This window comes from Euleptes europaea, chromosome 10, assembly GCF_029931775.1.
Source record: "Euleptes europaea isolate rEulEur1 chromosome 10, rEulEur1.hap1, whole genome shotgun sequence".
Classification (NCBI taxonomy): Eukaryota; Metazoa; Chordata; class Lepidosauria; order Squamata; family Sphaerodactylidae; genus Euleptes; species Euleptes europaea.
In genome coordinates, this window is record NC_079321.1 from 35896679 (window position 1) to 35919711 (window position 23033).

General features: G+C 43.0%; 1 protein-coding gene across 1 annotated transcript in view; it reads left to right on the forward strand.

Moving 5' to 3' along the window:
- Positions 1 to 23033, forward strand: part of MYOM2 (myomesin 2) — a 96405-nt gene that overhangs the window by 13667 nt on the left and 59705 nt on the right. The window contains exons 3-8 of the mRNA XM_056856264.1: positions 454 to 573; positions 5228 to 5366; positions 7476 to 7633; positions 9937 to 10029; positions 21830 to 21918; positions 22012 to 22062. Coding sequence (XP_056712242.1) covers positions 454 to 573; positions 5228 to 5366; positions 7476 to 7633; positions 9937 to 10029; positions 21830 to 21918; positions 22012 to 22062 — 650 coding nt within the window. The remainder of the gene's footprint in view (positions 1 to 453; positions 574 to 5227; positions 5367 to 7475; positions 7634 to 9936; positions 10030 to 21829; positions 21919 to 22011; positions 22063 to 23033) is intronic.

Below are 23033 nucleotides of genomic sequence, written 5' to 3' on the forward strand. Positions count from 1 at the left end.
ATTTAAATTCTGACATCGTTAAATGAATGTAGGCCCTTTATTCATCTAAGCTGACTGAGATAGGGATGCCAGCCTCCAGGCGGGACCTGGGGATCTCCTGTATTACAGCTCATTTCCAGACTACAGAGATCAGTTCCTCTGGAGGAAATGGATGCTTTGGAAGGTAGACCCTGAGGTCCCTGTCCTCCCCAGGCTCCGCCCTGAATCTCCAGGCGTTTCCAAGCCAGTGGCCAGGGGGGACTTGGCAACTGTAGTCTGAGATCACTTCTTTTACAGCTGTAATCATTCTAGATACCTGACCAGTTTTTTCCCTCTTCTACATTGCTGAGCAGAGGAGAATTCTAAACTTGTGCATAGACAAATGAACCTATGACTAGTATTCTATGAGCCCAGGAAGAAATAGAAACCCCAACTCCAAATTACATTCAGTTGCTATTTCTTTGATTTTTGAAGGGCTGCTTCTAGACAGGCAGTTTCCTATGACACATCTTCCAGCCTAGGAAAAACAACCTGTCGACTTTGTGCCCGGAGGTTTCATGGCTCATCTGAAGAGTCACAGGAATACCAGAAAAGGTAATACTTATTTCAGCAATGCTCTTACTGTAATGAACTCAGAGTTTTTGTCATGGGAGTGGTGATGAATCATCTGGCAATGATTGGTTGAGTTGTCTTAATGTCACAGGGTGGCTGGTAGAAGAAGAAATCTCTGGCTGGTTGTCACTGTCTAAGCTGTTCTTATTCTAAAGGGAAATAGTAGGGGCCAGAAAAAGAAGGAGAAAGGGGCCCTTGAAAGCCAAGAGAGATGCAGTGGAACGAGGACAGGGCTAGAAAAAGGCGAGCTCTAGAAAAAGGCAGTTCATCAAATGAATGAGAAGGCCAGAGGAAAGAATATCAGAGGAAAACGGAGATATAATGGGCAGAGGAAAGAGACATTCATGACCATGAAGCTACACAGACTTTTAAGAGCTGATTTGAATTTACTAGACAGAATTGACCAGACAGCACATCTCTGGTTTCTTTAATTTCAACACGGAATATCATTTTATCTCTGTAGTCCTGGAGAATTATGCTGTCGTACACATCACCAAATCTATACCGGGACCATTTATAGTGGCTGACTGGAGGACAACAAAGTCTTCAAATCTAGCCCACCTTAAAAAAAATCTTTAACATTTTTCTGAAAGTTCAGGGTTACTGGCAGAGTTATCAACATGATTGTGTGTGTGTGAAGTGCTGTCAAGTCACAGCCGATTCATGGCAACCCCTTTTGGGGTTTTCATGGCAAGAGACTAACAGAGATGGTTTGCCAGCGCACAGCAACCCTGATATTCCTTGGTGGTCTCCCATCCAAATACTAACCAGGGCTGACCCTGCTTAGCTTCTGAGATCTGACGAGATCAGGCTAGCCTGGGCCATCCAGGTCAGGGCATCAACATGATTAGGCACTTCTATTTTATCAGGTTCTTTATTGATGTATTAAATCTGGGATACCAAAGCATTGGATGCGTCATAAATCTCATAGTGACATATGCCAGTACTGAAAAATACTTTAAAAAAGTGGAGCAAAAAGGGAATCAGTGCTCACTGCAAGCCCCCCCCCCCCGCCTTCAGCAAACGTACTATGGTCTTGCTAAATGCCTGAACCGTATATTTCGGCAACTTACTCATAATATAGTTATCTCCCTCACATCCTATTTATCACCAGGGGGTTTAAAGTGACTTCTCACTTTCAGCCAAGAGATGTACTCCTATAATAAATATGCTGACAACACTACTCCAGTTTTGTGAGTGGCTGTATGCCCACTGACGTACTGTACAACAAATACAGCAGGAACACGAACACTATGTATTATGAAAGGTACAGTTATGGAGACATCATCATTTTCCCCCCCCCTTCACACAAGTTAAAGATCTCAAATTACCTATTGGCAAAACCAAGATTGTAATGAATGGATGGCAAATGCTTATGGGGTGGTTTGCCAGTGCCTTCCCCAGTCACCTTCCCCTTGCCCCCAGCAAGCTGGGTACTCAACTTAATTTAGGTATTTAACTTATGGGCCTGATTAACGATACAAAACATGGTACACGAACTATAGGCGAGATGAATTTCCCCTTTGAAGAACTGTGGGGATTTGTGTCTCCTATCTATATTCCAGGTGATTTTTTTTATCACATGTTAGATGTGAGTTGATCTTAGGGGTGCCAACCTCCAGGTGGTGGCTGGAGATCTCCCACTATTACAACTGATCTCCAGGTGATAGAAATAAGTTCCCCTGGAGAAAATGGCCACTTCAGCAATTGGACTTCATGACATTGAAGTCCCTCCCTTCTCCAAACCCCGCCCTTCTCAGACTCCACCCCCAAAATCTCCAGGTATTTCCCAACCTGGAACTGGCAATCCTAGTTGACCTCTACTCTGATCTAGAAATATGTTGGCTACACTTGACTGTTAGACTGCTAATTTAACTCTTGGTGTTTCAGAAATCTGAAATTGTATTTTTCAGTAACCTGTAAAGGACTCATGAGGTCTTGAAGTGATTCCAGACTCTTCGTGCAGGCGTGCCACCATTCTTAGTGATGGCTGTTGAAGAACTGAAAATAAAACACAGCATACATTAGGGGTGCTTAAACCATGTCCGATAAAGTGTCCAAATCCCACTACATGCTCTTACCAGGCTGTCACCGTAAGGCTACCACTATCATTCATCTGTCCTTGCAGAATGCAGACAGACAACCTGGCTTTCTTCAGACTAAACAAAAGGGCTGTTAGTGATAATCATGTTCTTTGTTGATAGGGAAAGAAAATGGGAGGGGAAGTTGAGAAGCAAAGGCCATCTCTTGCTATAGCTTGGTAACTTATTTAGAAGGGAAAAGAGAGGTGTAAGTGAATGAACCCTTTTTGGGAGAGGGGGCTGAAATTCTTGATTGGAATTGTTTTAAACTCTGTTTAACCTCTGCTCGACCCTTGGAAAATGCATACATGAATTAGATTTGGGGGGTTGTTTCTCATGGATGTTTGAAACAGATCCTTAGAGTAGGGCTGTCAAAAAAAAAATTCGGTACAGTTCGGATTCGGCCGAATTTGGCCCTTGTGGGTTCGGTACGTGCCGAAGTCCGAACTCCCCCACTTCGGATCCTTTCAATTCGGCGGGAATTCAAAGTTCGGAAGAAAATTTGGCCGAATAAAGCCATTAAAAACACAATCGCGCCTTTCCGTGGCTCTGGGGGAGCATTTTTGGGGTTAGAGGTCCCAAACTTTTGGCAGAGCTTCAAAGGACGTTTATTGAAAGACTCCCCAAGTTTTGTAAAGATTGGGTCAGGGGGGGCTGAGATATGGGCCTGAAAGGGGTCCCCCCCACCCTTAATGTGCATCTCTCAGCAGAGCTTGCCGCCCATGCACAAAGCTCCCAGCCCCGACAACAGCTGAGAAATTAGCAAAACAACTGCAAACACAACCTTGTTAAACAACACCTTTGCAACACACAACTGAAACCTCCCCCCTCAAACCAGGGAGCGAGAGACTCGAGGGGGAACACACACCCCAGGCAGAACCGACGAAAGCCCCCTTTGGCTTCCCCCCCACCCACAGAAACTGCTCCCTCCCCACACACACACAGACTCTGCTTTCCCCCCCCCACACACACATACACAGGAGAAAAATTATAGATTAAAGCCCCCAAAGGGGTCTTACTGTGGCTGTCTTCTGTTCCATCAAGAGGGGCTGAAGAGAGGACTTGTAATCCAAGATGATTCCAATTAGGGCCGGAACGTTTTGCTCTGGAGAAGATGCACAGGATCTGATCCATTCATCCCAACAGGGAAAAGGGAAAAGGGGGAGAGCCCATATCTCGGGACCCCCTGACCCAATGTTCACAAAACTTGGGGGGTATCTTAAGAACACTGGTCTGAAACTCCGCTCAAAGTTTGGGATCTGTACCCCCAAAAATGCGCCCCCTGCAGCCATGGAAAGAAAAAGGGGGGAGCCCATATCTCAGGACCCCCTGACCCAATGTTCACAAAACTTGGGGGGTATCTTAAGAACACTGGTCTGAAACTCTGCTCAAAGTTTGGGATCTGCACCTGCAAAAATGCGCCCCCTGCAGCCATGGAAAGAGAAAAGGGGGGGAGGCGATATTTCTGCCCCCACTGAACCCATCTTTACAAAACTTGGGTAGTATCTTAAGAATAATTGACTGAAGCTATGCTAAAAGTTTGGGGGCTATATCCCCAAAAAAGCGCCCCCTGCAGCCACATAAATGGAAAAAGGGGGGGAGGGAAAAGGGGGAGAGCCCATATCTCGAGACCCCCTGACCCAATGTTTACAAAACTTGGGGGGTATCTTAAGAACATTGGTCTGAAACTCCGCTCAAAGTTTGGGATCTGTACCCCCAAAAATGCGCCCCCCTGCAGCCATGGAAAGAAAAAGGGGGGAGCCCATATCTCGGGACCCCCTGACCCAATGTTTACAAAACTTGGGGGGTACCTTAAGAAGCTTCATCTGAAGCTCCAGTGAAAGTTTTGTGTCTGTACCCCAAAAAATACACCCCCTGCAGCCACAGAATGGAGCGAATGTGCACAAGCACCCCCCACACACACACACGAGGATTTCGCTCTCTCTCTCTCTCTCTCCCTGGCCGGGTCGCACATCAGCTGATTCCTCCAGTACTCAATCCTGACTGATTGGCCAGAAGAAGACCCAGCTTGCCCACCGATTGGCCGGGGGAGGAGAATGCTGCTTACTGACGGTTATGCTGCTTACTGACGGCCGAATTTGCCGAATTTATTCGCGAACTCCCGAACTCGCTGAATTCGGCCCCCCCGGTTGCCCGCCAGTTTTGAGTTCGGTTCCTCCCAAACTAAAAACCACCGAATCAGGGGAAATTCGGCTGATTTTCAGTTCGGGCCGAACCGAATTGACAGCCCTACCTTAGAGGAACCATATCTCATTTCTGTTGTAAACAAACAAAAAGTGTCTTGGGCCCTAGTAGCATTATTCCAGTCAATACCAGCAAAGGGAAGAAAAAGAAATACAAAGATGTATTGGTCTGTTCCTTGAGTTTTTTGTTACAATATAACAGGAGAGTAAAGTAGTTCATGATACAGGATTGGCATCTCCTTAATGCTGCTAATGGTACTTCATAGCCGTCACCTGATTGCTACAGTATTTCAATGGTAGTATGAAAGTATTGAGGCTAAGTCCTAAATAGTTTTTATTTGGGTCATGCAGAAGTCATGAGCAAACCTCTCATTCAAGTGAACAGAGAAGAATCCGGTTTACTAATGAGCTGGCTTCCTTGGAAGAAGAGATTCGCTCAGCCAGACTTCTTGCAAGAGAACAACTGGATAAAGTCACCATACAGAGGATGGTACTGTAAAATGCATCTTTGTTCCGTGCTTAAGTAAGACCAAACATTCCATGTTAGGAGAGATACTGACTTTCACAGTCTCTTGGTTTCAACAGTATTTTATTGTAATTTCACCCTTGTGCCAATCAAACCCACTAATCTCCATTTTCATGCCATTTTCTGTTACATTATGCTGTTTTTGTTTCACCTTAAATATCCATATTGACTTATTATATGTATAACAGGCATATCACATGACAGTGATTTTGAAATAGAATGAGAAACCCAAATCAATTAGGAACACCAGCACTAGATTCTTAACTGTAAACTGCCTTGAACAGGACTCAAAAGAGGGGACATAGAAATATTCTAAAGAAATAAAGAAAAATGAGTGAGATGAAACGTTTTATCAACACAACAGACAGAGGCAAATAAATGTAAGAAATGCCCTGATGGGTCAGACCAGTGATCCTTTGTAGTTGAACATCTTGTTTCAGAGTCTTGCTATGGGATGTGGAACATTATGGAATAGGGCTCCCCTGACTTGCAGTCACATATATCATTGGGGCACTCAGCTTACCAGCTGCTACCACACTTGGAGTGGCTCCATTTATTTACTGTTCAAAGACCCACAGTTCACTTGGAGTGGTTCTGAGCGCTACAAGCGTGGAGCTGCATTGAACCACAGAGCCATTTGTAAGGCGATTCCCCTGATGGTATGTGTAAGTGTGAGTTGGCTTTCCTCACATCTGTTGTATAGTTAGGCCCTCATACAGCAGCCAACCACTTGCCTTAGAGAGCCAGAAAACACTCATAAAAGCCACGGCCTCTTCCTGATCTTGCCTTCTAACACTGGTGTTCAAAGGTTTACTGCCTCTGAGAGACAGCGTGGTGTAATGCTAGGGTTGCCAGGTCCCCACTTACCTTGGGCAGGAGCTTCTTATGGGCAGGGCTGGGTGGAGGGATTCCTGCGTGCTCCTGATTCCACTTTTGGTTTCTAAGCCCCACTGTGTGCGCGCTCTGGGGAGCCAGAGAGCACACACAGCAGGGCTAGGAGGACGGCTCTTGCCTCCTTCTCCAAGCTGCAAGCTGGATCAGGACCGATCTGGCATGCAGCTTGGAAAGGGAGGCTGGAGCCTTCAAAGCCCTGCTATGTGCACACCCTGTGGAGTCAAAGCGTGTGCACAGCAGGTCTTGGAGGGCTCTCGCCTCCTTCTCCAAATGGCAAGCCAGATCTGGACTGATCCAGCAGGCAGTTTGGAAAGGGAGACTGGAGCATTCCCGGGAGCATGTGGGGGGGGATTGCTCCTCCCTTTCTGCTTCTGCCTGCTGACCATCAGCTGGTCAGTGGGCAGCCCGGTTGATTGGCGGGCAATTGCCCACCGCAACCGGGCAGTTGGCAACCCTATGTAGAGCTTAGGAGTGGCGGACTCTAATCTGGAGAACCGGGTTTGAGTCCCCACTTCTCCACATGAAGCCTGCTGGGTGACCTGGGGCAAGTCACAGTTCTCTCATAACTCTCTCAGCCTCACCTACCTCACAAGGTGCCTAGTATGTATGCATGCAAGGAGGCAATTGTAAGCCACTTTGGGACTCCTTATGGTAGAGAAAAGTGGAGTATAAAAACCCATTCTTCTTCCTTTTTGTTACCATGGCTAGTAGCCACTGATAGACCTGTCCTCCATGAATCAGTCTAACCCCATTTTAAAGCCATGCATGCTAGTGGTCATCACTCGCCCCACTGGCAATGAATTCCACAATTCAATCACTCGTTGAATGAAGAAAAACATCCTTTTATCCATCCTGAAGCTATTGCCCATCAGCTTCATTGGGTGCCCCAGTTCTAGTGTCATGGGAAGCAGAGACAAAATTCTCTCTTTGCTTTCTCCACTTGTTGCTAAAATGTTGAAATCTGTATCTTGTATCCCTTAGTCATATTTTATCTGAAATGAAAGTCCCAGATCCTTCAGATTTTCCTGATAACAGGGCATATTTCTAAATCTCTATTTTAGATCAGTTCACTTTCAGGCTTACATAAACCCAACAATTATTTGTTTTTCTTTATCCGTAAATCACAACTAACCCATTCTCTTCCATATCTGCTTTATTTTTGTCCCTGTTACATCACAGGTAGAAGAAAAGATGGCTCTGGAAAGATATGCTGTGGAAGAGACAATAAGCCGAGCCCCGGAAATTTTGGTACGGCTCCGGTCTCATACTGTTTGGGAAAAGATGTCTGTGAAGCTATTTTTCACTGTCCAAGGATTTCCCACCCCTGTTGTACAATGGTAAGGCTTTGATCCTTTCCAAGAATCTCAAAATGCTGTTAAGCTTTGTTCATTTGGTATCTGTAGCTCAGCTATTCAGTGTCACATATTTAATGGCTATGTTAAAAAACCTTTTATAATCCTCCACGGAATGCTGAATGGCTTCTGTTGAAACTGCAGTTAAAGGAGCAGAAGGTTTTTTGCTGCAAACTCTATGCTGCAAACTCACACTGGATATTGCAGAACTCTTAACTTAAAATATCAACACTCTTGAATTCAAATGTATTTCACGCTAATCCAATTGCCTAGGAAAAAGCAAGAGGAAGTGTACCATACAGTCTTTCAAACAGCATGTATTCTAATGTCTTACATTACTTCTAAACAAATGAATAGGCAAAACTACTATTAATTTTAATAAAGGCAGATAGCAGCCAAATATTACTGTATCTGGTTGAAAATATGAGGATAAATGCTGTAAGTCTATCTAAGAAAATGAGATTCAGTTGGTATTATTGGTATTGTTTATAGAGCAGAGGGAGTTAGTAGAATTTTTCTTTCTTTCAGTCTTGTATAGAAGTGGATGAGATCTGGTGTGTCCTTAAGTAAAACAGATCTTAATAAGGAATCTTTATAAATCTCTCCCTCCTCAGGGCAAATACACGTATGCCTATGATGTCACTCAGTCCCTGCAGCATTCATGCAGTAATAAAGGGCGTGCATGAAATCGGCCTTCGCAAATCAAAGGGCACAAGCTCTTTCAAACATCTTTCATGCAGCACCAGACATTTCAAATACTTTTCAATGGAGCAGTTTCATATTTGTTGATCAGGCTTTTAGTGAAAGGACATCAGTGATGTATATGCATGTGTGAACCTGCCCAACCTCACAAGGCAGTCCTTAGGACAGATCTTCTTTCTTGTAATTACTTAGAATAGGTGACATCTTATATTTTCTATTCTAACCTCCCACATAATCTAGGTAGCAGTCTCTCATTCAAGTGCAAAACGTTCTGTTCACTTTCTCTCTCAGTAATGACCTGTTTGTGGCCTTTATCACTTAAAAGATCATGTGATAGAAATTCATTAAGCAAGTGTACTGTCTTAGTGAGGCAGGAGTGATGGGGCGAAAACGCATGGTCACTTTGTCCTCCTTTAATCCCTGTTTCAGCCAGGATTCAGCCAGGATCGAACACATGCATTTCGCCTAATGTGGGTTCGATCCTGGCTAAAACAGCGATTAAAGGAGGATAAAGCGACCATGCGTTTTGGCCCATGGACTTACATTATGGTTTATAATAACAAATATAATACCTCCTGTCTGACCTGTTATTGACACTGTATTCCTATTCCTGTAAATTCCTCTGAGTGTATGGGGGGGGGGTAGATATTGTTTTTTAAGCACCCTTACCATGCTATATAACTCTGGTCACTTCCCCGCCCCCCCGAAAGGTGTCAGACAGGGAGGAAGAGAGGGAATCCATGAATCCAAATAGAAAGGATCCTTCTTGATTACTTAAACTTTAGAGCCCATTGATCCGGGCAAATCATGTGACCTGTTTTCTTATGATGTATAGGCTGGTTCTTGGTTGTGAATGAGAGCCAAAAGGAAACCTTTGTCTAGGGGCCCATGGTGGCTGTTGAAAGCCCTGACTGTGTTGGGCATATAACCCCATGGAGAGGTAATTACCTCAACTGTCTGCCCATGAGGCTATGCTAGGGCTGCCATGTCTGGCCTGGCAACCAGCCAGAGACTGGGAAGGGTGGGGACATGGGGGCAGCTGTCAGCAACAGTATTATGTCACTTCTGGGAACAGCTGGAAGTGATGTCATGCCTCTCTATAACTAGTCCAAACTCCATGGTTTTATCATAGAGTTTCTGGCAATTTCTAGAGAGACGTGATTTCCCCTTCCATGTGAAAATTCACACAACTACATGCAGTGCTATGGGTGCAATTAGAAAGAACTGTACCTTTACATGCAAAGAAGAGGTAATTACAGCAGGTAGAGGTTTGCCATGGAAGGATAAGCGCTGACCCTGTTGAATTTTCTTTTCTACACAACTATTCAAGCTACAGAAAGCCTAATTAGATTGCCTTGTGAGGGACAGTCCTGAGAAAAGGGCCAGTAAGAAGAATTTTACAGTAAGTCATCATTTCTTCTCTGTTCCGATAGTGTCATTTATTTTCTATTCATCCACAGAAGGTCATTAAAAGCTGAGCAAAGAGCCTGTGTTCTTTTCCTTTTGTGTCCAAACAGCACTAATTCCACCTTATTTACTGTTGCCATTTGTTTACCAGCACAGTGTGTTTTCTATTCCTTTGTCAGGTATAAAAATGAAGAATTGATTACCCCTGCGAGTGAGCCCGGAAAATACAGAATTGAAAGCAAATATGGAGTGCATGTGTTGGAAATAAACAGGTAAATTATTCTGAGATATTACCAACCATTACATAAATAACTGACCTCTGTAAAAATAGTGCACCGTGCAGTGAAAATGTGGGGCATAAGACTGTATGACCCTGTTACTAAAACAGAAAAATAATTCAATATTGTGTTAAGCAAAACAATGTAAAGTAATAACAGTGCAATCCTAAGCAGTGAATCCACTGAAATAAATGAGTTTAGAAGTGTGAAACTCTGTTTTGGATTACCTTGTAAGTACATATCTTTTTTTCTCACCTGCACAGACCTGTCCTTCTGCTTCTTTTAGGTTTGCCAAATACCCCCTGGCAACCAGCAGGGGAAGGGGTGGATGGGTCTTACTAGGCGCAAATTGAGGCCTAGGCCTTGATGCCGTTGGCGTGTTGATCATCACATTGCCGACGATGAGGGAGATGCTATAGTATTTGAGCAAAAACTCTTTAGAAGAAGCTGTTTTTACCATAGAGTTTTGCCCAAATATCTGAGAATCTCCCATATTGTCAGTGCCATTATGACAAGACTTCTGGAAATGACATCAGTGCACCAACAGCGTTGAGGCCTAGGCCTCATTTTGCTCCTGGTATAGGGTTGCCAGCTCCGGGTTGGGAAATGCCTGGAGATTTTGGGGGTGGAGTCTGAGGAAGGGTGGGGTTTGGGGAGGGGAGGGACTTCAATGCCATTGAGTCCAATTGCCAAAGTGTCCATTTTCTCCAGGGGAACTGATCTCTATCGGCTGGAGATCCATTGTAATAGCGGGAAATCTTCAGGCACGACCTGGAGGTTGGCAATCCTAACCTGTTAAGACCCTTGTCAGTGCCGGGGAGGGGGCCAAAAGTGGGGGATCCCCGACCCTGTGTTTTACCAGTAGCCCAGCTGTTCCTAGGAATAGCTTTCCTTGGGGATGAGAGGGTGTACTTTATAGGTCTTACGGTGCTTACCCCTTCTTGGATGGAAGGAGATAAGGTTAATGGTTAAGTATTCTTTGGGCAGCAAAAGCTGCCACATTTAGAAAACATGAATGATTTTTGGGCCAGCTATGTTTATTTTTAATAATCTGGCTGCCAGCCTTGATATCTGGCAGAAGTTGTTGCAGGGGCTTAAGTAGCCAGACAATAAACAAGAACTCAAAAAAGTTCTAGTAACTCCTGGAAATTGTTCTACTTTTAAATGCAAGAAAAGGCTAATGATTCATCCTTGATTGGAAATGAAAGCCACCTATTTCTTATCAGAAATTTGTCTAACAACAGCTTGGGCCTTGGGCCACAATTATTTTTGTGTGGTCTAATGACAGGACAGCTGATTGCCTTCCATGTTTTTTTGTTCTGTTCTGTTGAGCCACTTCTTGGCTACCTCCATTATCACTCTTCCTTGCTTTTAGGCCTGCTGGAAAAAAGCATGCAAATAATCTCTAGAAAGGCCAGTGAATTAGGAGCTTGGATATATTTGGAAAACTTAATTTTTTTCAGGGTTTCTTTGATTCCAGTGAATGGTGTCTGCATGACTGACCTTATGAAATTGCTTTGTACCATATCAGACATTGGTTCCTCTAGCTCAGAATTGTCAGATTTGATTGACAGGGCTGTCCAGGTTTTCAGTTTGAGAAAGATCTTTGCTGCTCTATGAGATCCTTTAATTGGAGATGTCAGCGATTGAATTTGAGTGCATCTGAGTGAATTTGAAAGTTTCTGGTGGAGTGTGGCATTATTGGGAGTGCTTGAATAGTGAGATGACAGGAGAGGTGTTAGTGGAGAATTTTCTGAACACATGAAGCTGCCTTATACTGAGTCAGGCCATTAGTTTATCAAGGTCAGTACTGTCTGCTCTGACTGAGAATGGCTCTCAGGTAGAGGCTTTTAAAGTAACTTCCTAGCTGATCTTTTTAACTGGAGATGGTGAGAATTCAACATGGGACCTTCTGCATACAAAGCAGATGACTCCCCCCCTTGAGCCACTGTGCCTTCAGGGTATGTATATTTGGGTTTGAGTGCTACTTATTAGTGAGTTATGTAACTGAATGCAGATAATTACCAGTGAGCAACTGGGTAACATAGGCACCTCTGAAGTTGAGTCTGTTCACTTCATACAACCTGAGATTCTTAGGGTGCGTTCTTGTGCAGAGTTACTCCATTCTAAGCCCAGTGAAAGCAATAAATGTGGACTGGAGTAATTTGGCAGAGGATTACACTGTAAATCTTGGTTTTAAACCCAGTTTAAAATACCCATCTGTGTGGAGTAAACAAATTCCAGTTCATCGAGGGTGCCTGCCTTCCGACGTCAATCGGAACCTCATCAAGTCAGGAAGCATTCAACCAGGATCCATGCAAGAGGTGCACATGAGTACAACAGCAAACTGTGTTTACACCTGATCACTGTTTAATTGCGGCTTCTTATGATACCTGAAAGTAAAAGGTTCATTTTCCCCAAGCATACTTTCCAACACTCATACTCAACTAGACTCCTAGATTACATTAACTGAAAAAGTGGTCCTCTGATTCTAGAGCATTGCTTGATGACCATATTAATATATTTATCCATTGTTTCCTGGACCTTTTTAATTACAGTTAATTACCATTGTGTCCTGTTATTACTTGATAGATTAAGTTCTACCAATGTGTCCAGAAGGGCACATACTTTTACTGCTGCTTTTTAAAAAGTGTTCAAGTTGTTTCAAGTTTCAGCGATCTGTTAAGACAGCCATATACGATAGGCCAGTATTGTTATCACCATTCTACAGAAAAGGTCCTGAAACTGAGTGGGAATATTTGGCCAGGAAATTGAAGTCTGAAATCAAGACAAGGACTCATATCCTTAGACGGAGAAACAAAGGATATTCAGTGGCTGCCAGGGATGTCGTATCTGTGCTTGCACAATGTAATGCAGAATGCATTCACTATTATCGCCAATGCACCTCTTGATTTCTAAATAGCACACAATTTACTCCATGCCTTTATCCTCAGACATGTGCTAGTATGCTTTCACTTCAATAAGTCCTTTTTCTTTCAACAACTCACTGCTTTTAAAAACTCACCAAGAGGATCACAATCAAATTAAGCGATTTCCAAATCAGATATATGCAATTTACTTGAATGACATTGCTGCATGAAGTGAAACATTACTGGTGGTTTCTTTCCCTGTAGGACTGGTTTGCATGTACTACTGGACTTACAAAACCAAAAAGAAGTAGATGATTTGGACTTTTAGACCTGTATTTTATCGAGGCCTAGAAGCTTGCTTTCCTTCAGGGGGAGGCAGAAGGTGTTGCTGGGTAGCAGACATTTTTTTGGTTAGTTGTAATTATTGGCAAGATTCAAATAGTTATATAACACTAGTTAAAGTGTTTAAAAATTTGGTTAGGATTCTCTACCTATTTCTGTATTCTTCTCAGCTGTTCATACCAATATGCTGAGCTTCAAGTCATCTGATACATTACCACGTAAAGCAGCTTAGGAATTTCTTGGCTGTCATCTTAGCACTTCTCTGAAGCTTATGCAGAGAACTTTTCCTTCTGATGCAAGTGTGACATTTATTCCTATGAATATGCTGGGTGCTCCCTGGCTCCAGTGGAAAAATTCTTGAGGAGCCAAAGAAGTGGCAACACCCCATCATTTTAGAGTTGCAACTGGATCCTATTTCATTTGTCCATTTTCCTGTCTCAGAAGACTCATGCATCTGCACAAGAATCAACAAAATATTGATGGGTCAGTTTTTTCTCTGTTGTCATTTTTTTTAGCGTCAAGAGCCATGCACTCTTGGTTTTCATGTACCTTGGTTTTGAGCATATTCAAGAAGCAGTAGTGACTTGTGCAACAACTGGTTGGTAGACCACTACCTTCAACCTCTTAATAGGAGAAAGGGATCCAGTGCCCTTAGTGAAGGCCTTCAGGATACAGAAGAGAGGCACTGGGCTAGTTTAGCACTCTGCAGAAAGGTTGTTGATTGCATTTATATCCCACCTTTGTTCTATCATGGAACTCAAAGTGGCATGAATAAACTTCTCCAAAGATTTCCTGTCTTCTTTCAGGGCACTGATCAGACCCATACCTGCTGTACCATTGCCTTTAACCATTCCCTGAAAGATAGCTGCTGGATAGGTAGCAGCTCCTGGCATGGGCCAGTAATGTTGCCTCCAGTTCCTTGTTACATGCATCTTTCCACTTGGCAGTCTTGCTCCTGTCTGAACCGAAGTGGCAGCTCTGATGGCTGTGCTACCATCTCCTGAGGTCCTCTAGTCAGGGCTCCAGAGCACTCTTATCTATTCAGTCAGGGTCTGAAGCTAGTGTTCCACCAGTGACCTGCCATATGAGCTGCCATTAATAACAAGTGACTTCTCATTAGGATTCTTTGGTTTGTAATTTTCCCCACGTTTGTACTTCCTTTTGTTGTCAGCAAACTGAATCCTGATCTATTCAGTCTCGAATTATATGTGAGATTTCTGTGCATGGTCTTTGTTTCATTCCAATATGGTTTCCTAAGATGTGGTAATATCCGGGTCGTTATTATCAGGGGTTCATCCCAAAGATGCCTATGAGGAGCTTCAAGGATGACATCTAACATATGCACAAAATCTGTGGTAGGCTTGCACAATTTAAAACCAACCATCAGCTGAGAAACATGGTCTACCTGGTACTTGACTAACTACAATCGGACAATTTTTTGTCTCCTGATGGATTGTTTTGTCTCAGTAGGTCATTTTTTTTAGCTTAATTTATATTTCTCTCCCTGATACCAGGGGCTGTTGCTCAGTGGTAGAGCATCTGCTTGGCATGCAGAAGGTCCCAGGTTCAATCCCTGGCATCTCCAGTTAAAGGGACTAGGCAGGTAGGTGATGTGAAAGACCCCTGCCTGAGACCTTGGAGAGCTGCTGCCGGTCTTGAGTAGACAATACTGACTTTGATGGACCAAGGCTTTGATTCAGTAGAAGGCAGCTTCATGTGTTCATGTGTTCATATCACATAGCAGCTGAAACAAAATGTCTTTTCAGCGAAAAGGGGTAGTACTATACATTCCAATTATAGAATGAAAGAATAATAGAAATATAGTGATGGAAAGGACATCATGGGCCATTATATCTAATACTTCTTAACATTCTGTTCAGAAAAAAAGCAAGAGGACACGGTCATCTCTTCCCCTTTGCCTAACCTGCTCTATTCCATCACACCTCTATGCAACCTTATCCATCATTCTGTCCATTCAAAAGGTCTTCCAAAACTGTATTCAGATTCTTACTTTGTGGTTTCCACCATATATCTGATATCCATTTATCAAGTTCCCTCTGAGTTTTCCTCAAGAAACCCAATCCTTTATGTCTTCCCTTCTATGCCAAATTCTCCAAATCTTTGATCGTTTCTATACATAGATTACGTTCAGGTCTTTTCATACCTTTCTTGAAGCTGGGTGCTGAGAATCAAACCCAGTCCTCCAGTAATGAAACCTGTGGTGTGTGGCATATGTTGTGGTATAACCTTCAACAGGCCTCAAATGAAATAGGGAGGCTTCGGTAACTGGATTGTCCCTACTCTTACACCACGGATCACTGCCTGAGCAACTCTACCTCATCCCACTGTTATACACTGTTACTGACTCTTCTTTTCTTGCTGCATTCCTTTGCTCTGCAGTAGTTTGTTTTTGAACTGGCTTTTGAGGCAGGTGTGTTAGTAAACCAACCACAACCACACACACAAATAGCCAAAACTCAAATACATTCAGTAACATTTATTATCTGGACAGGGAATTATGGAAGTGTGGGGAATTGAAATAAATGCACATTAACATCGTTCTCCAAAAAGGTGCTTCCAAAGTCTTTCCGAATACCAAAACAGGGACAGTTATCAGAAAAGACTGTAGCTAAGAAACTGGCAAAATTAGAATATGCTGGATGGTAATATACTATTTACTCATATTCTGCTTGTGTATTATGCTCTCAAATCCTTTTCCACTAGGAGTATGCATACTGGGTTAATCGAACTGAAAATAAACCTCCCAAAAGGCCTTTTTTGCTTCTATCAGGTTTAATTTCAGCTGAATATTAAAACTGGGAATAAAGCCTAAAACGGATAGCCGATTGACAAAAAAGCTGAATAAGTATTTGGCCTTTTTCAGCTTAGACTTTTCCCTATGGGGATTTGTTGAAGAACTCGTGGGGGGGGGGCATTTTTCAAGACAGAGTCACCAAATTCCCAGAGTAGCTGCAAAGGACACTCCTTGCATGACCCCAAAGTTTGGTAAAGTTTGGGACAGGGGGTCCAATTTTATGGGCTCCCAAAGGGGTTGCCCCCCTCCTCCATAGAAAAACATTGTACATTTTACAATGCTTTCCTATGGAGAATGGGAAACCTGGAAATAAAGCTGAAATACCCATTTACCGGTATGGGTATTTGGCTTATTTCAGGTTTCCCCATCCAAAAATTGGGTTCAAGAAACCTGAACCCAAAATTTATCAGAACTTTTTTTTTTTTTTTTTTGCACAGCTCTATTTTCCACACCACCTTTTGCTTGCCAGATATTCCCTTCCTTGTGCTATAGGTTGTTTGTACTTTAGTGCACAAGGATTGGACAAATTCTTATTGAATTTCAATCTCATGAATTTTATTCTCCTCCCTTCTGCAGGAGAACTCTGATTGCCCCCCTAGACTTCCCCTGGAGGGCCGCCATTCCTCAGGAGCAGCATGTTGTGGGGTATTTTGGGCTCCCATGGGAGAGGAGAGAAGACAGAAATCACCCATCCTCCTTGCACCCACAGAAATTCCAGGAGGGATCCAACCTCATGCTTTAACATTAGCGTGAATGCTGCTGGAACATTTGAGCTGCTTTTTAATCACTATAGCTGAGTAGAGCTCCCATTTACAGAGGTAGCATACCACTGGGTATGTTGGGTAAAATATTTCTGTGGCCCATTGGGGAAATTCCAGACCACACCTGCTGTAGGGATCAGAATGCTGGACTTGATCTAGATCAAGATGTTGATCTAGCAAGGTGGTCCTTTTCTCATGAGTAGTCTGACTTCACAGCAGCGTTTATGGCAAATTATTAAATCCGAATAATATGTCAATATTGACAGCTTTTCCTGTATTGTGTACAGTTAGGCTAAGTAGAAATGGGATGCAATATATTAAACAGACTGCCTTTATCTAACAGAATTCAAACCCTCCTAACTGGATAATATAGCAATTTAACCCATTTGTTTGTATAGATCTGGGAACAGTTTGAATTATAGTTTGTCCTTTTCAAGAATTCTCTGTGAGACCTTCTGGTTTAATTGAAAGTTTTTTATATCTACACAGAGCACACAGCATCCCCCCCCCCCCAATGCCTGTGTAATACACTTTTGTGGTAATGCACAATGTACTTTTTTCAACTGCTAATTGTGGTGTTATTTAGCATTTGCAATTATCTGCCTCTAGGAGGAGCTGTAGTCCTTGCACATCGCAAAAGCAATGCCTTTGCTAGCTCCACAGGTGTACTGTTTTTCACAGGCAAGTGATTTAAACAAAGTCACATATATTCCACCTTTTGAATGATGGGTGGCGTAGTCCACAGTAAGTGTTCTGGCTGCAGCTCTGTCCCTTTTTCTCCTCCTCCCCCTCCGTCTTGATCTTTTCCCTCATGGAGCAGAGCAAGGCTGTGACATACCTATCTGCTTTCACAGAAAGCAAACGGCAAAATCTGCCGCCCCCGTCACGCTCGGTCTCCAAGCTCTCTGTGTGCCTCAGTCCTTGTCTGTTGCATCAAGGGTTCATAACATCACAGGCAACTGAAAGCATTATTTGTATCCCTTTCACCTGACTTTCCCAAGATAAAAGACAGCCCATCTTTGAAGAGGAAATCTGATGCAGGCATGCTAAATGTTCGATTACAGACATGGAAACTTCAAAGGGGCGGCCTCTGACCCTTCTCGGGCGGAGTCAGAGGGGGGTAAGGATTGAACAGTTAGGATGAAACTGGATTTTATGCAAATATTCTGGAACCTATCATCACAGAAATATTTTTAATAGGTGAGCAGGGAAGATCAGTTTTTAAAAGTGTTCGGGAGAGTTTGATTTGGCGTCTGCATCACTCTCTGCCTGCTTGTTGGTCACCCTGACTGAACAGATTAGTGGCATTAGCAAGTCTGTGCTAAAAATGCTAAAGTTACAAATATATAAATTTTAATAAGGTGCACATGTATATTAAAAGCATAAAATTCCTAGTAAAGGCAAAAACTTGCACATTCAGTATATACAAACATAAACAACTGCGATGTATAATCTTTCTTTGACCAATGTGAGATCCAAAAAGGACCAGATGCGTTTCAGCCTGGAAAGGCCTTCCTCAGTGGTCAATATAAAATTATAACTTATCACACATCCTAATATTATAACCATAACATAAAGTAAGAAATATCTAAAAGCCCTTCTAGTACAGTGAAGCTCCTGTGAATTTCTTTATTTCTTATACGCTAAAACCTGGCTTCACTGTCTCAGCTTCTGTTGTATGTCGGGCTCTTAAGGATGTGGATACATCTAGCAGTGTATTAGGTCAAAAAATTTTATTTGTTACTCCCATAGTAGTTCTACAGTATTGACACAAGCAAGAAAATACTCCCACCACTGGTCCTGTTGCTATTTTAAACTAACCATTATGTAGGTATCTTGGGGTGTTACATGATTTTGATCAAATTCTTTTTTAAAAAAAGTAATACTAATAAAGTTCTTGAGTCCATTCTTGTGCTGGATTAGTATAGGAGATATAGAAGCTGCCAGCGCTCTCCACTAGGGAGTTGATGAAGCTTTCTTTAACATCTGTCTCCACAAAGAATTCATCAAGAGTGTACATAAAGATAAAAAGCAGCAGTTAGTCACTGGCTAGGCGTAGCTGGTAAACAGTCCTTCAGGAATCATTACAAAGGCATTCATGTTTTATGGCTGTCCCATCGTCCAGCCTGTAATGAAATTAGAACCATTGCAGCAAGACAAAACTGTGTAAATCTAGGCCCCTTTTCATACAGACTATTGCCTGGAGGCAGTGAGAACATGTGGTTTGTAGAATATAGGGTTGCCATCCTCCAGGCGGTGGCTGGAGATCTCCCGCTATTACAACTGATCTCCAGGCAGTAGAGATCAGTTCCCCTGGAGAAAATGGCCACTTTGGCAATTGGACTCTATGGCATTGAAGTCCCTCCCTTCTCCAAACCCTGCCTTCCTCAGGCTCCACCCCCAAAACCTCCAGGTATTTCCCTACCCGGAGCTGCCAACCCTAGTAGAACATCATCACATGTAGATCACCTTCTTAGCTAGGGCTGTCATATTCTTTCCAGGACGAACCCTCAGTTCTGGGTGAAGCAAAAGCTGCAGCACTGCAGATCTTTGAACACATGAAGCTGCCTAATACTGAGTCAGGCTACTGATCTATCAAGTTGGTACTGACTAGTCTGATTTGCAACTGCTCTCCAGGATCTCAGGTAGAGGTCTTTCAAATCATCCACTACTTGACCCTCTTAACTGGTTTGAACTATGAAACAATATGGTCACCTTAGGGCCAAAATGCTCTGAGATGTTATTCTGGGCAACCCATGACCAGATCTTTCCAATTTTTTTAAAGGCTAGTAGCTGCTGACCCTGATAGCCAGAGTAGTCTGATCTCGTCAGGTCATGGAAACTAAGCAGAGTCAGCTCTGGTTAGATTTTGGATGGGAGACCACCAAGGAATACCAGGGTCACTATGCAGAGGCAGGCAATGGCAAACCAGCTCTGAACTTCTCTTGCCTTGAAAACCCTATGGGGTTGGCATAAGTCAGCTGTGACTTGATGGCAAAAAAAGTAACTGCTGTGCTTACTGCAGCTGACAGGAGTCAGGAACTGAAGGTACAAAATTCCCTGGGTTCAGGTTGCTTCCCAGATAGAGTTGCCAATTTGGGATTAGGAAATTCCTGGAGATTTAGGGGTGGAACCTGGGGAGGGCAGGGGTTGGGGAGAGGAGGGACCTTAGTGGGTTATAATGCCATAGAGTCCACACTCCGAAGTCTCTCCAGGGAAAATTTCCTCTGTAATCTGGCATTTACTTGTAATTCTGGGAGATATCCAGACCCCTCCTAGAAGTTGGAACCATACCCTCAGGGCCTGGGAAGTCCACTGGCCTCATTTTGATCTCTTGCTCACCCATTATGATGCCTGTAATTTTGGGGCTTTGTCAGTAGGAGATAAAGAGAGGAAAGACTTACATAGGTACAGTCAAGGGAATAATTACATAGGATAAAATGAGAAGTGAATCCCGTATTGCAGATTGGATTTAAATATGGGCCCTGGGTTTGGAATGGTCTGAGTGCTGTGATGTTAACTCATTGCCCTGGCATTGTTCTAAGGTATTCTAAAATTCAGTTGTGGTGTAGATATCCCAGCAAGGCAAAGGAAGCTACCCATAATGTCAAAGTACAATCACTAGAATGGGCTTGTCCAGGTTGTGATGCATTGAGCTGAATACTGACTACTAGCTATGTACTGGAGTATCCAAGGAGCCTGGAAATCTTAGTGTTTTTGAAGTACAGACAGGGAACAGGAGAGGGGTTATTTATTTATTTATTTACATTATTTATAGTCTGCCTTTCTCACAGGGACTCAAGGTGAATTACACAGAGTGAGTCAGTACAGTCAACAAAATGGGATATTCAATAAAAAATGCACTTGGATTGTAGAAGTCTGGAACAAACCAGAAATCTAAAATACAGAGTTGAAGCATAGCATAAGTGTTAACATGACACATAAAGCAGGGCAAAAATTATATAATAGGATCCTACTTACAGCAAGCTATACACAGCAATATAGACCACAGTCCATAATCATTTATCTGAGTAAGTCTGTAAACCATTTGGTACACTGCAACCCTATTGCCTGTGCAAAATGCCCTCTTGAATAATGTAGTTTTGCATAGTTTGTGGAAAGCCAGGAGAGTGTCTGATTGTCCATGACTGGGAAAGTAAAGGTTCAGATTTAGGCATCAGCAGATGTTAAGCTAACTTGAACAATTGAGATGAATGTGAAGTAGCTGATGCTGTAATGGTAGATAAGTAACCTTTCTTTACCACCATCACTGTTGCTTTGCAGGTCCTACAATGAGTTGTATAGCATGATCTGTCAGATTCAGTATGATTTCTCCACCAGTGCCATTCTAGGTATCTCCCAACCCTTTTCAGATCTCCCAGATCCCTGGGTGGGAAAGGTTGACAAGGGGACAACCTTGTTGATAGCTTCAAGGAGCTTCAAGTTCCACGCTTCCTCTGCAGCCTCAACAGAATGCATGTCTGGAATCCTAAAATTCCCCAGAGCATTCTGGAATCCAGTAGGATTCATGAACTAGGGCAGGCCATTTTAACTGTGCCCTCACTCGTGAGGAGTGTTGGAGCCACATTCACTTCGACTTTAAATAGGTAGTAGTCAGACCATAGTTCAGGGTGAATCTCCAGCCCTGAAACCGAACCTTCCCTCAAAGGCTCAGTGCAAAAGATTAAGTTCAGGGTGTGACCTCTTTCATGTGTTGGGCCAGTCACAATCTGGGAGAGACCCAAAGCAGTCAAAGAAGCTATAAAATCCTGGGCTGCCCCTACAAGTTATCCTCAACATGAATGTTGAAGTCCCCCAGTCTAGGAATCTCCAGCGCCACATCTGACAGTACTTCCGCCGAATCATAGAAGGTCAGCATATAGGGATAGTGAGTTTCGTAGGTTAGCAGTTGTGCTATGTTGCACGCTGATTTTTGATGTGTAAGTATTTGAGTGAGAGTCTAAACAATTAGGATTCTCTCTGTGTGTGTTTCTCACTCTGTTTAGATCCAGCTATGATGACACCGCTACATATTCTGCAGTTGCAACAAATGTACATGGACAAGCATCCACCAATGCTGCTGTCATTGTGCGGAGTAAGTCAGCCTTGGAAACATTTTAAGTATAGACATCCCTGCAACAATGCTTTTGGGTCTTATATTACACTTGTCTTTTTTTTTTTTTTACAGGGTACAGAGGAGATGAAGAGCCATACCCTGCCGGAATATTCCCCTTTCGATGTAAGTTCACTTTGCAGTTCACAAGGGGGTCAGAAAACTCAGGGGTACTTAATCATAGAGATGCATCTGGCTGTTGTTTTACTACTGTGCCCAATTTAGAAAGCTAGTTTAACCTGTGAACTTTCCAACAGCCTGCAAACTGCACATCTCAGGAACACCCAGTCGCTCTGTGCAGACTTGTCGGTCCTCTTTGGTTTTCAGGAGGGACCAAGCTATAGGTCTCCTGTCCCTGACAAATAAAATGTACAGGAACTACTAATGCCTTAACAAGAGTAGCCCAAGTCTTTTGGTATTGTTACCTAAAAATAAGCCACCAATTTGCAATGTTTTTTAATGTTCCTGCTAACAAGTCAAAACTGCACCGGTGTTAGTGAATAATAGTCCCCCCCTTTTTTAAACAACCTTGTTTTTCTAAGGCTTATTATGGCACAGTCCACTTTAGTCCATGAAAGCTCATTCCCTAATAAACGTGATAAACTTTAAAGTACTCCAAGACTTTTTTTTGTTTTTGTTTTGCTGCAATTTTGTTCTGCTGCAATTTGCTGCAATTTTGTTTTGCTGCAATTTAACTCTATGTGGATTAGACTAGACTGGCTGGGAAAAAAACCCATGGATGGAACAATTAAAAAGGCCTGGATAAGGGAGGGTGTGAAAATGCAGATAAATGCAGTCTGAGCTGTTGTTGTGTGATTTCCCCATTCCAGTTTGGTGAGGATCAGTACATTGATTTATTATTATCTGACAGTTATTTGAGTTGGCCAAAACATACGTGAGAGAGAACGCAACAGCAACTTCAGCAGCATCCAGGCTATAATATGTTACTTAGTGGGGACAGCATTTTTTTGGAGACAGAATAAAAGGCTGTGTCATCGTGTATTGAAGCACACATCGTTTTGTCAATCAGCTTTGCCCAAACAGGTTTTTTAGGTTTTTGAAAACCTGCAGACTTGTCTACCAAAAGTGCAATGAGA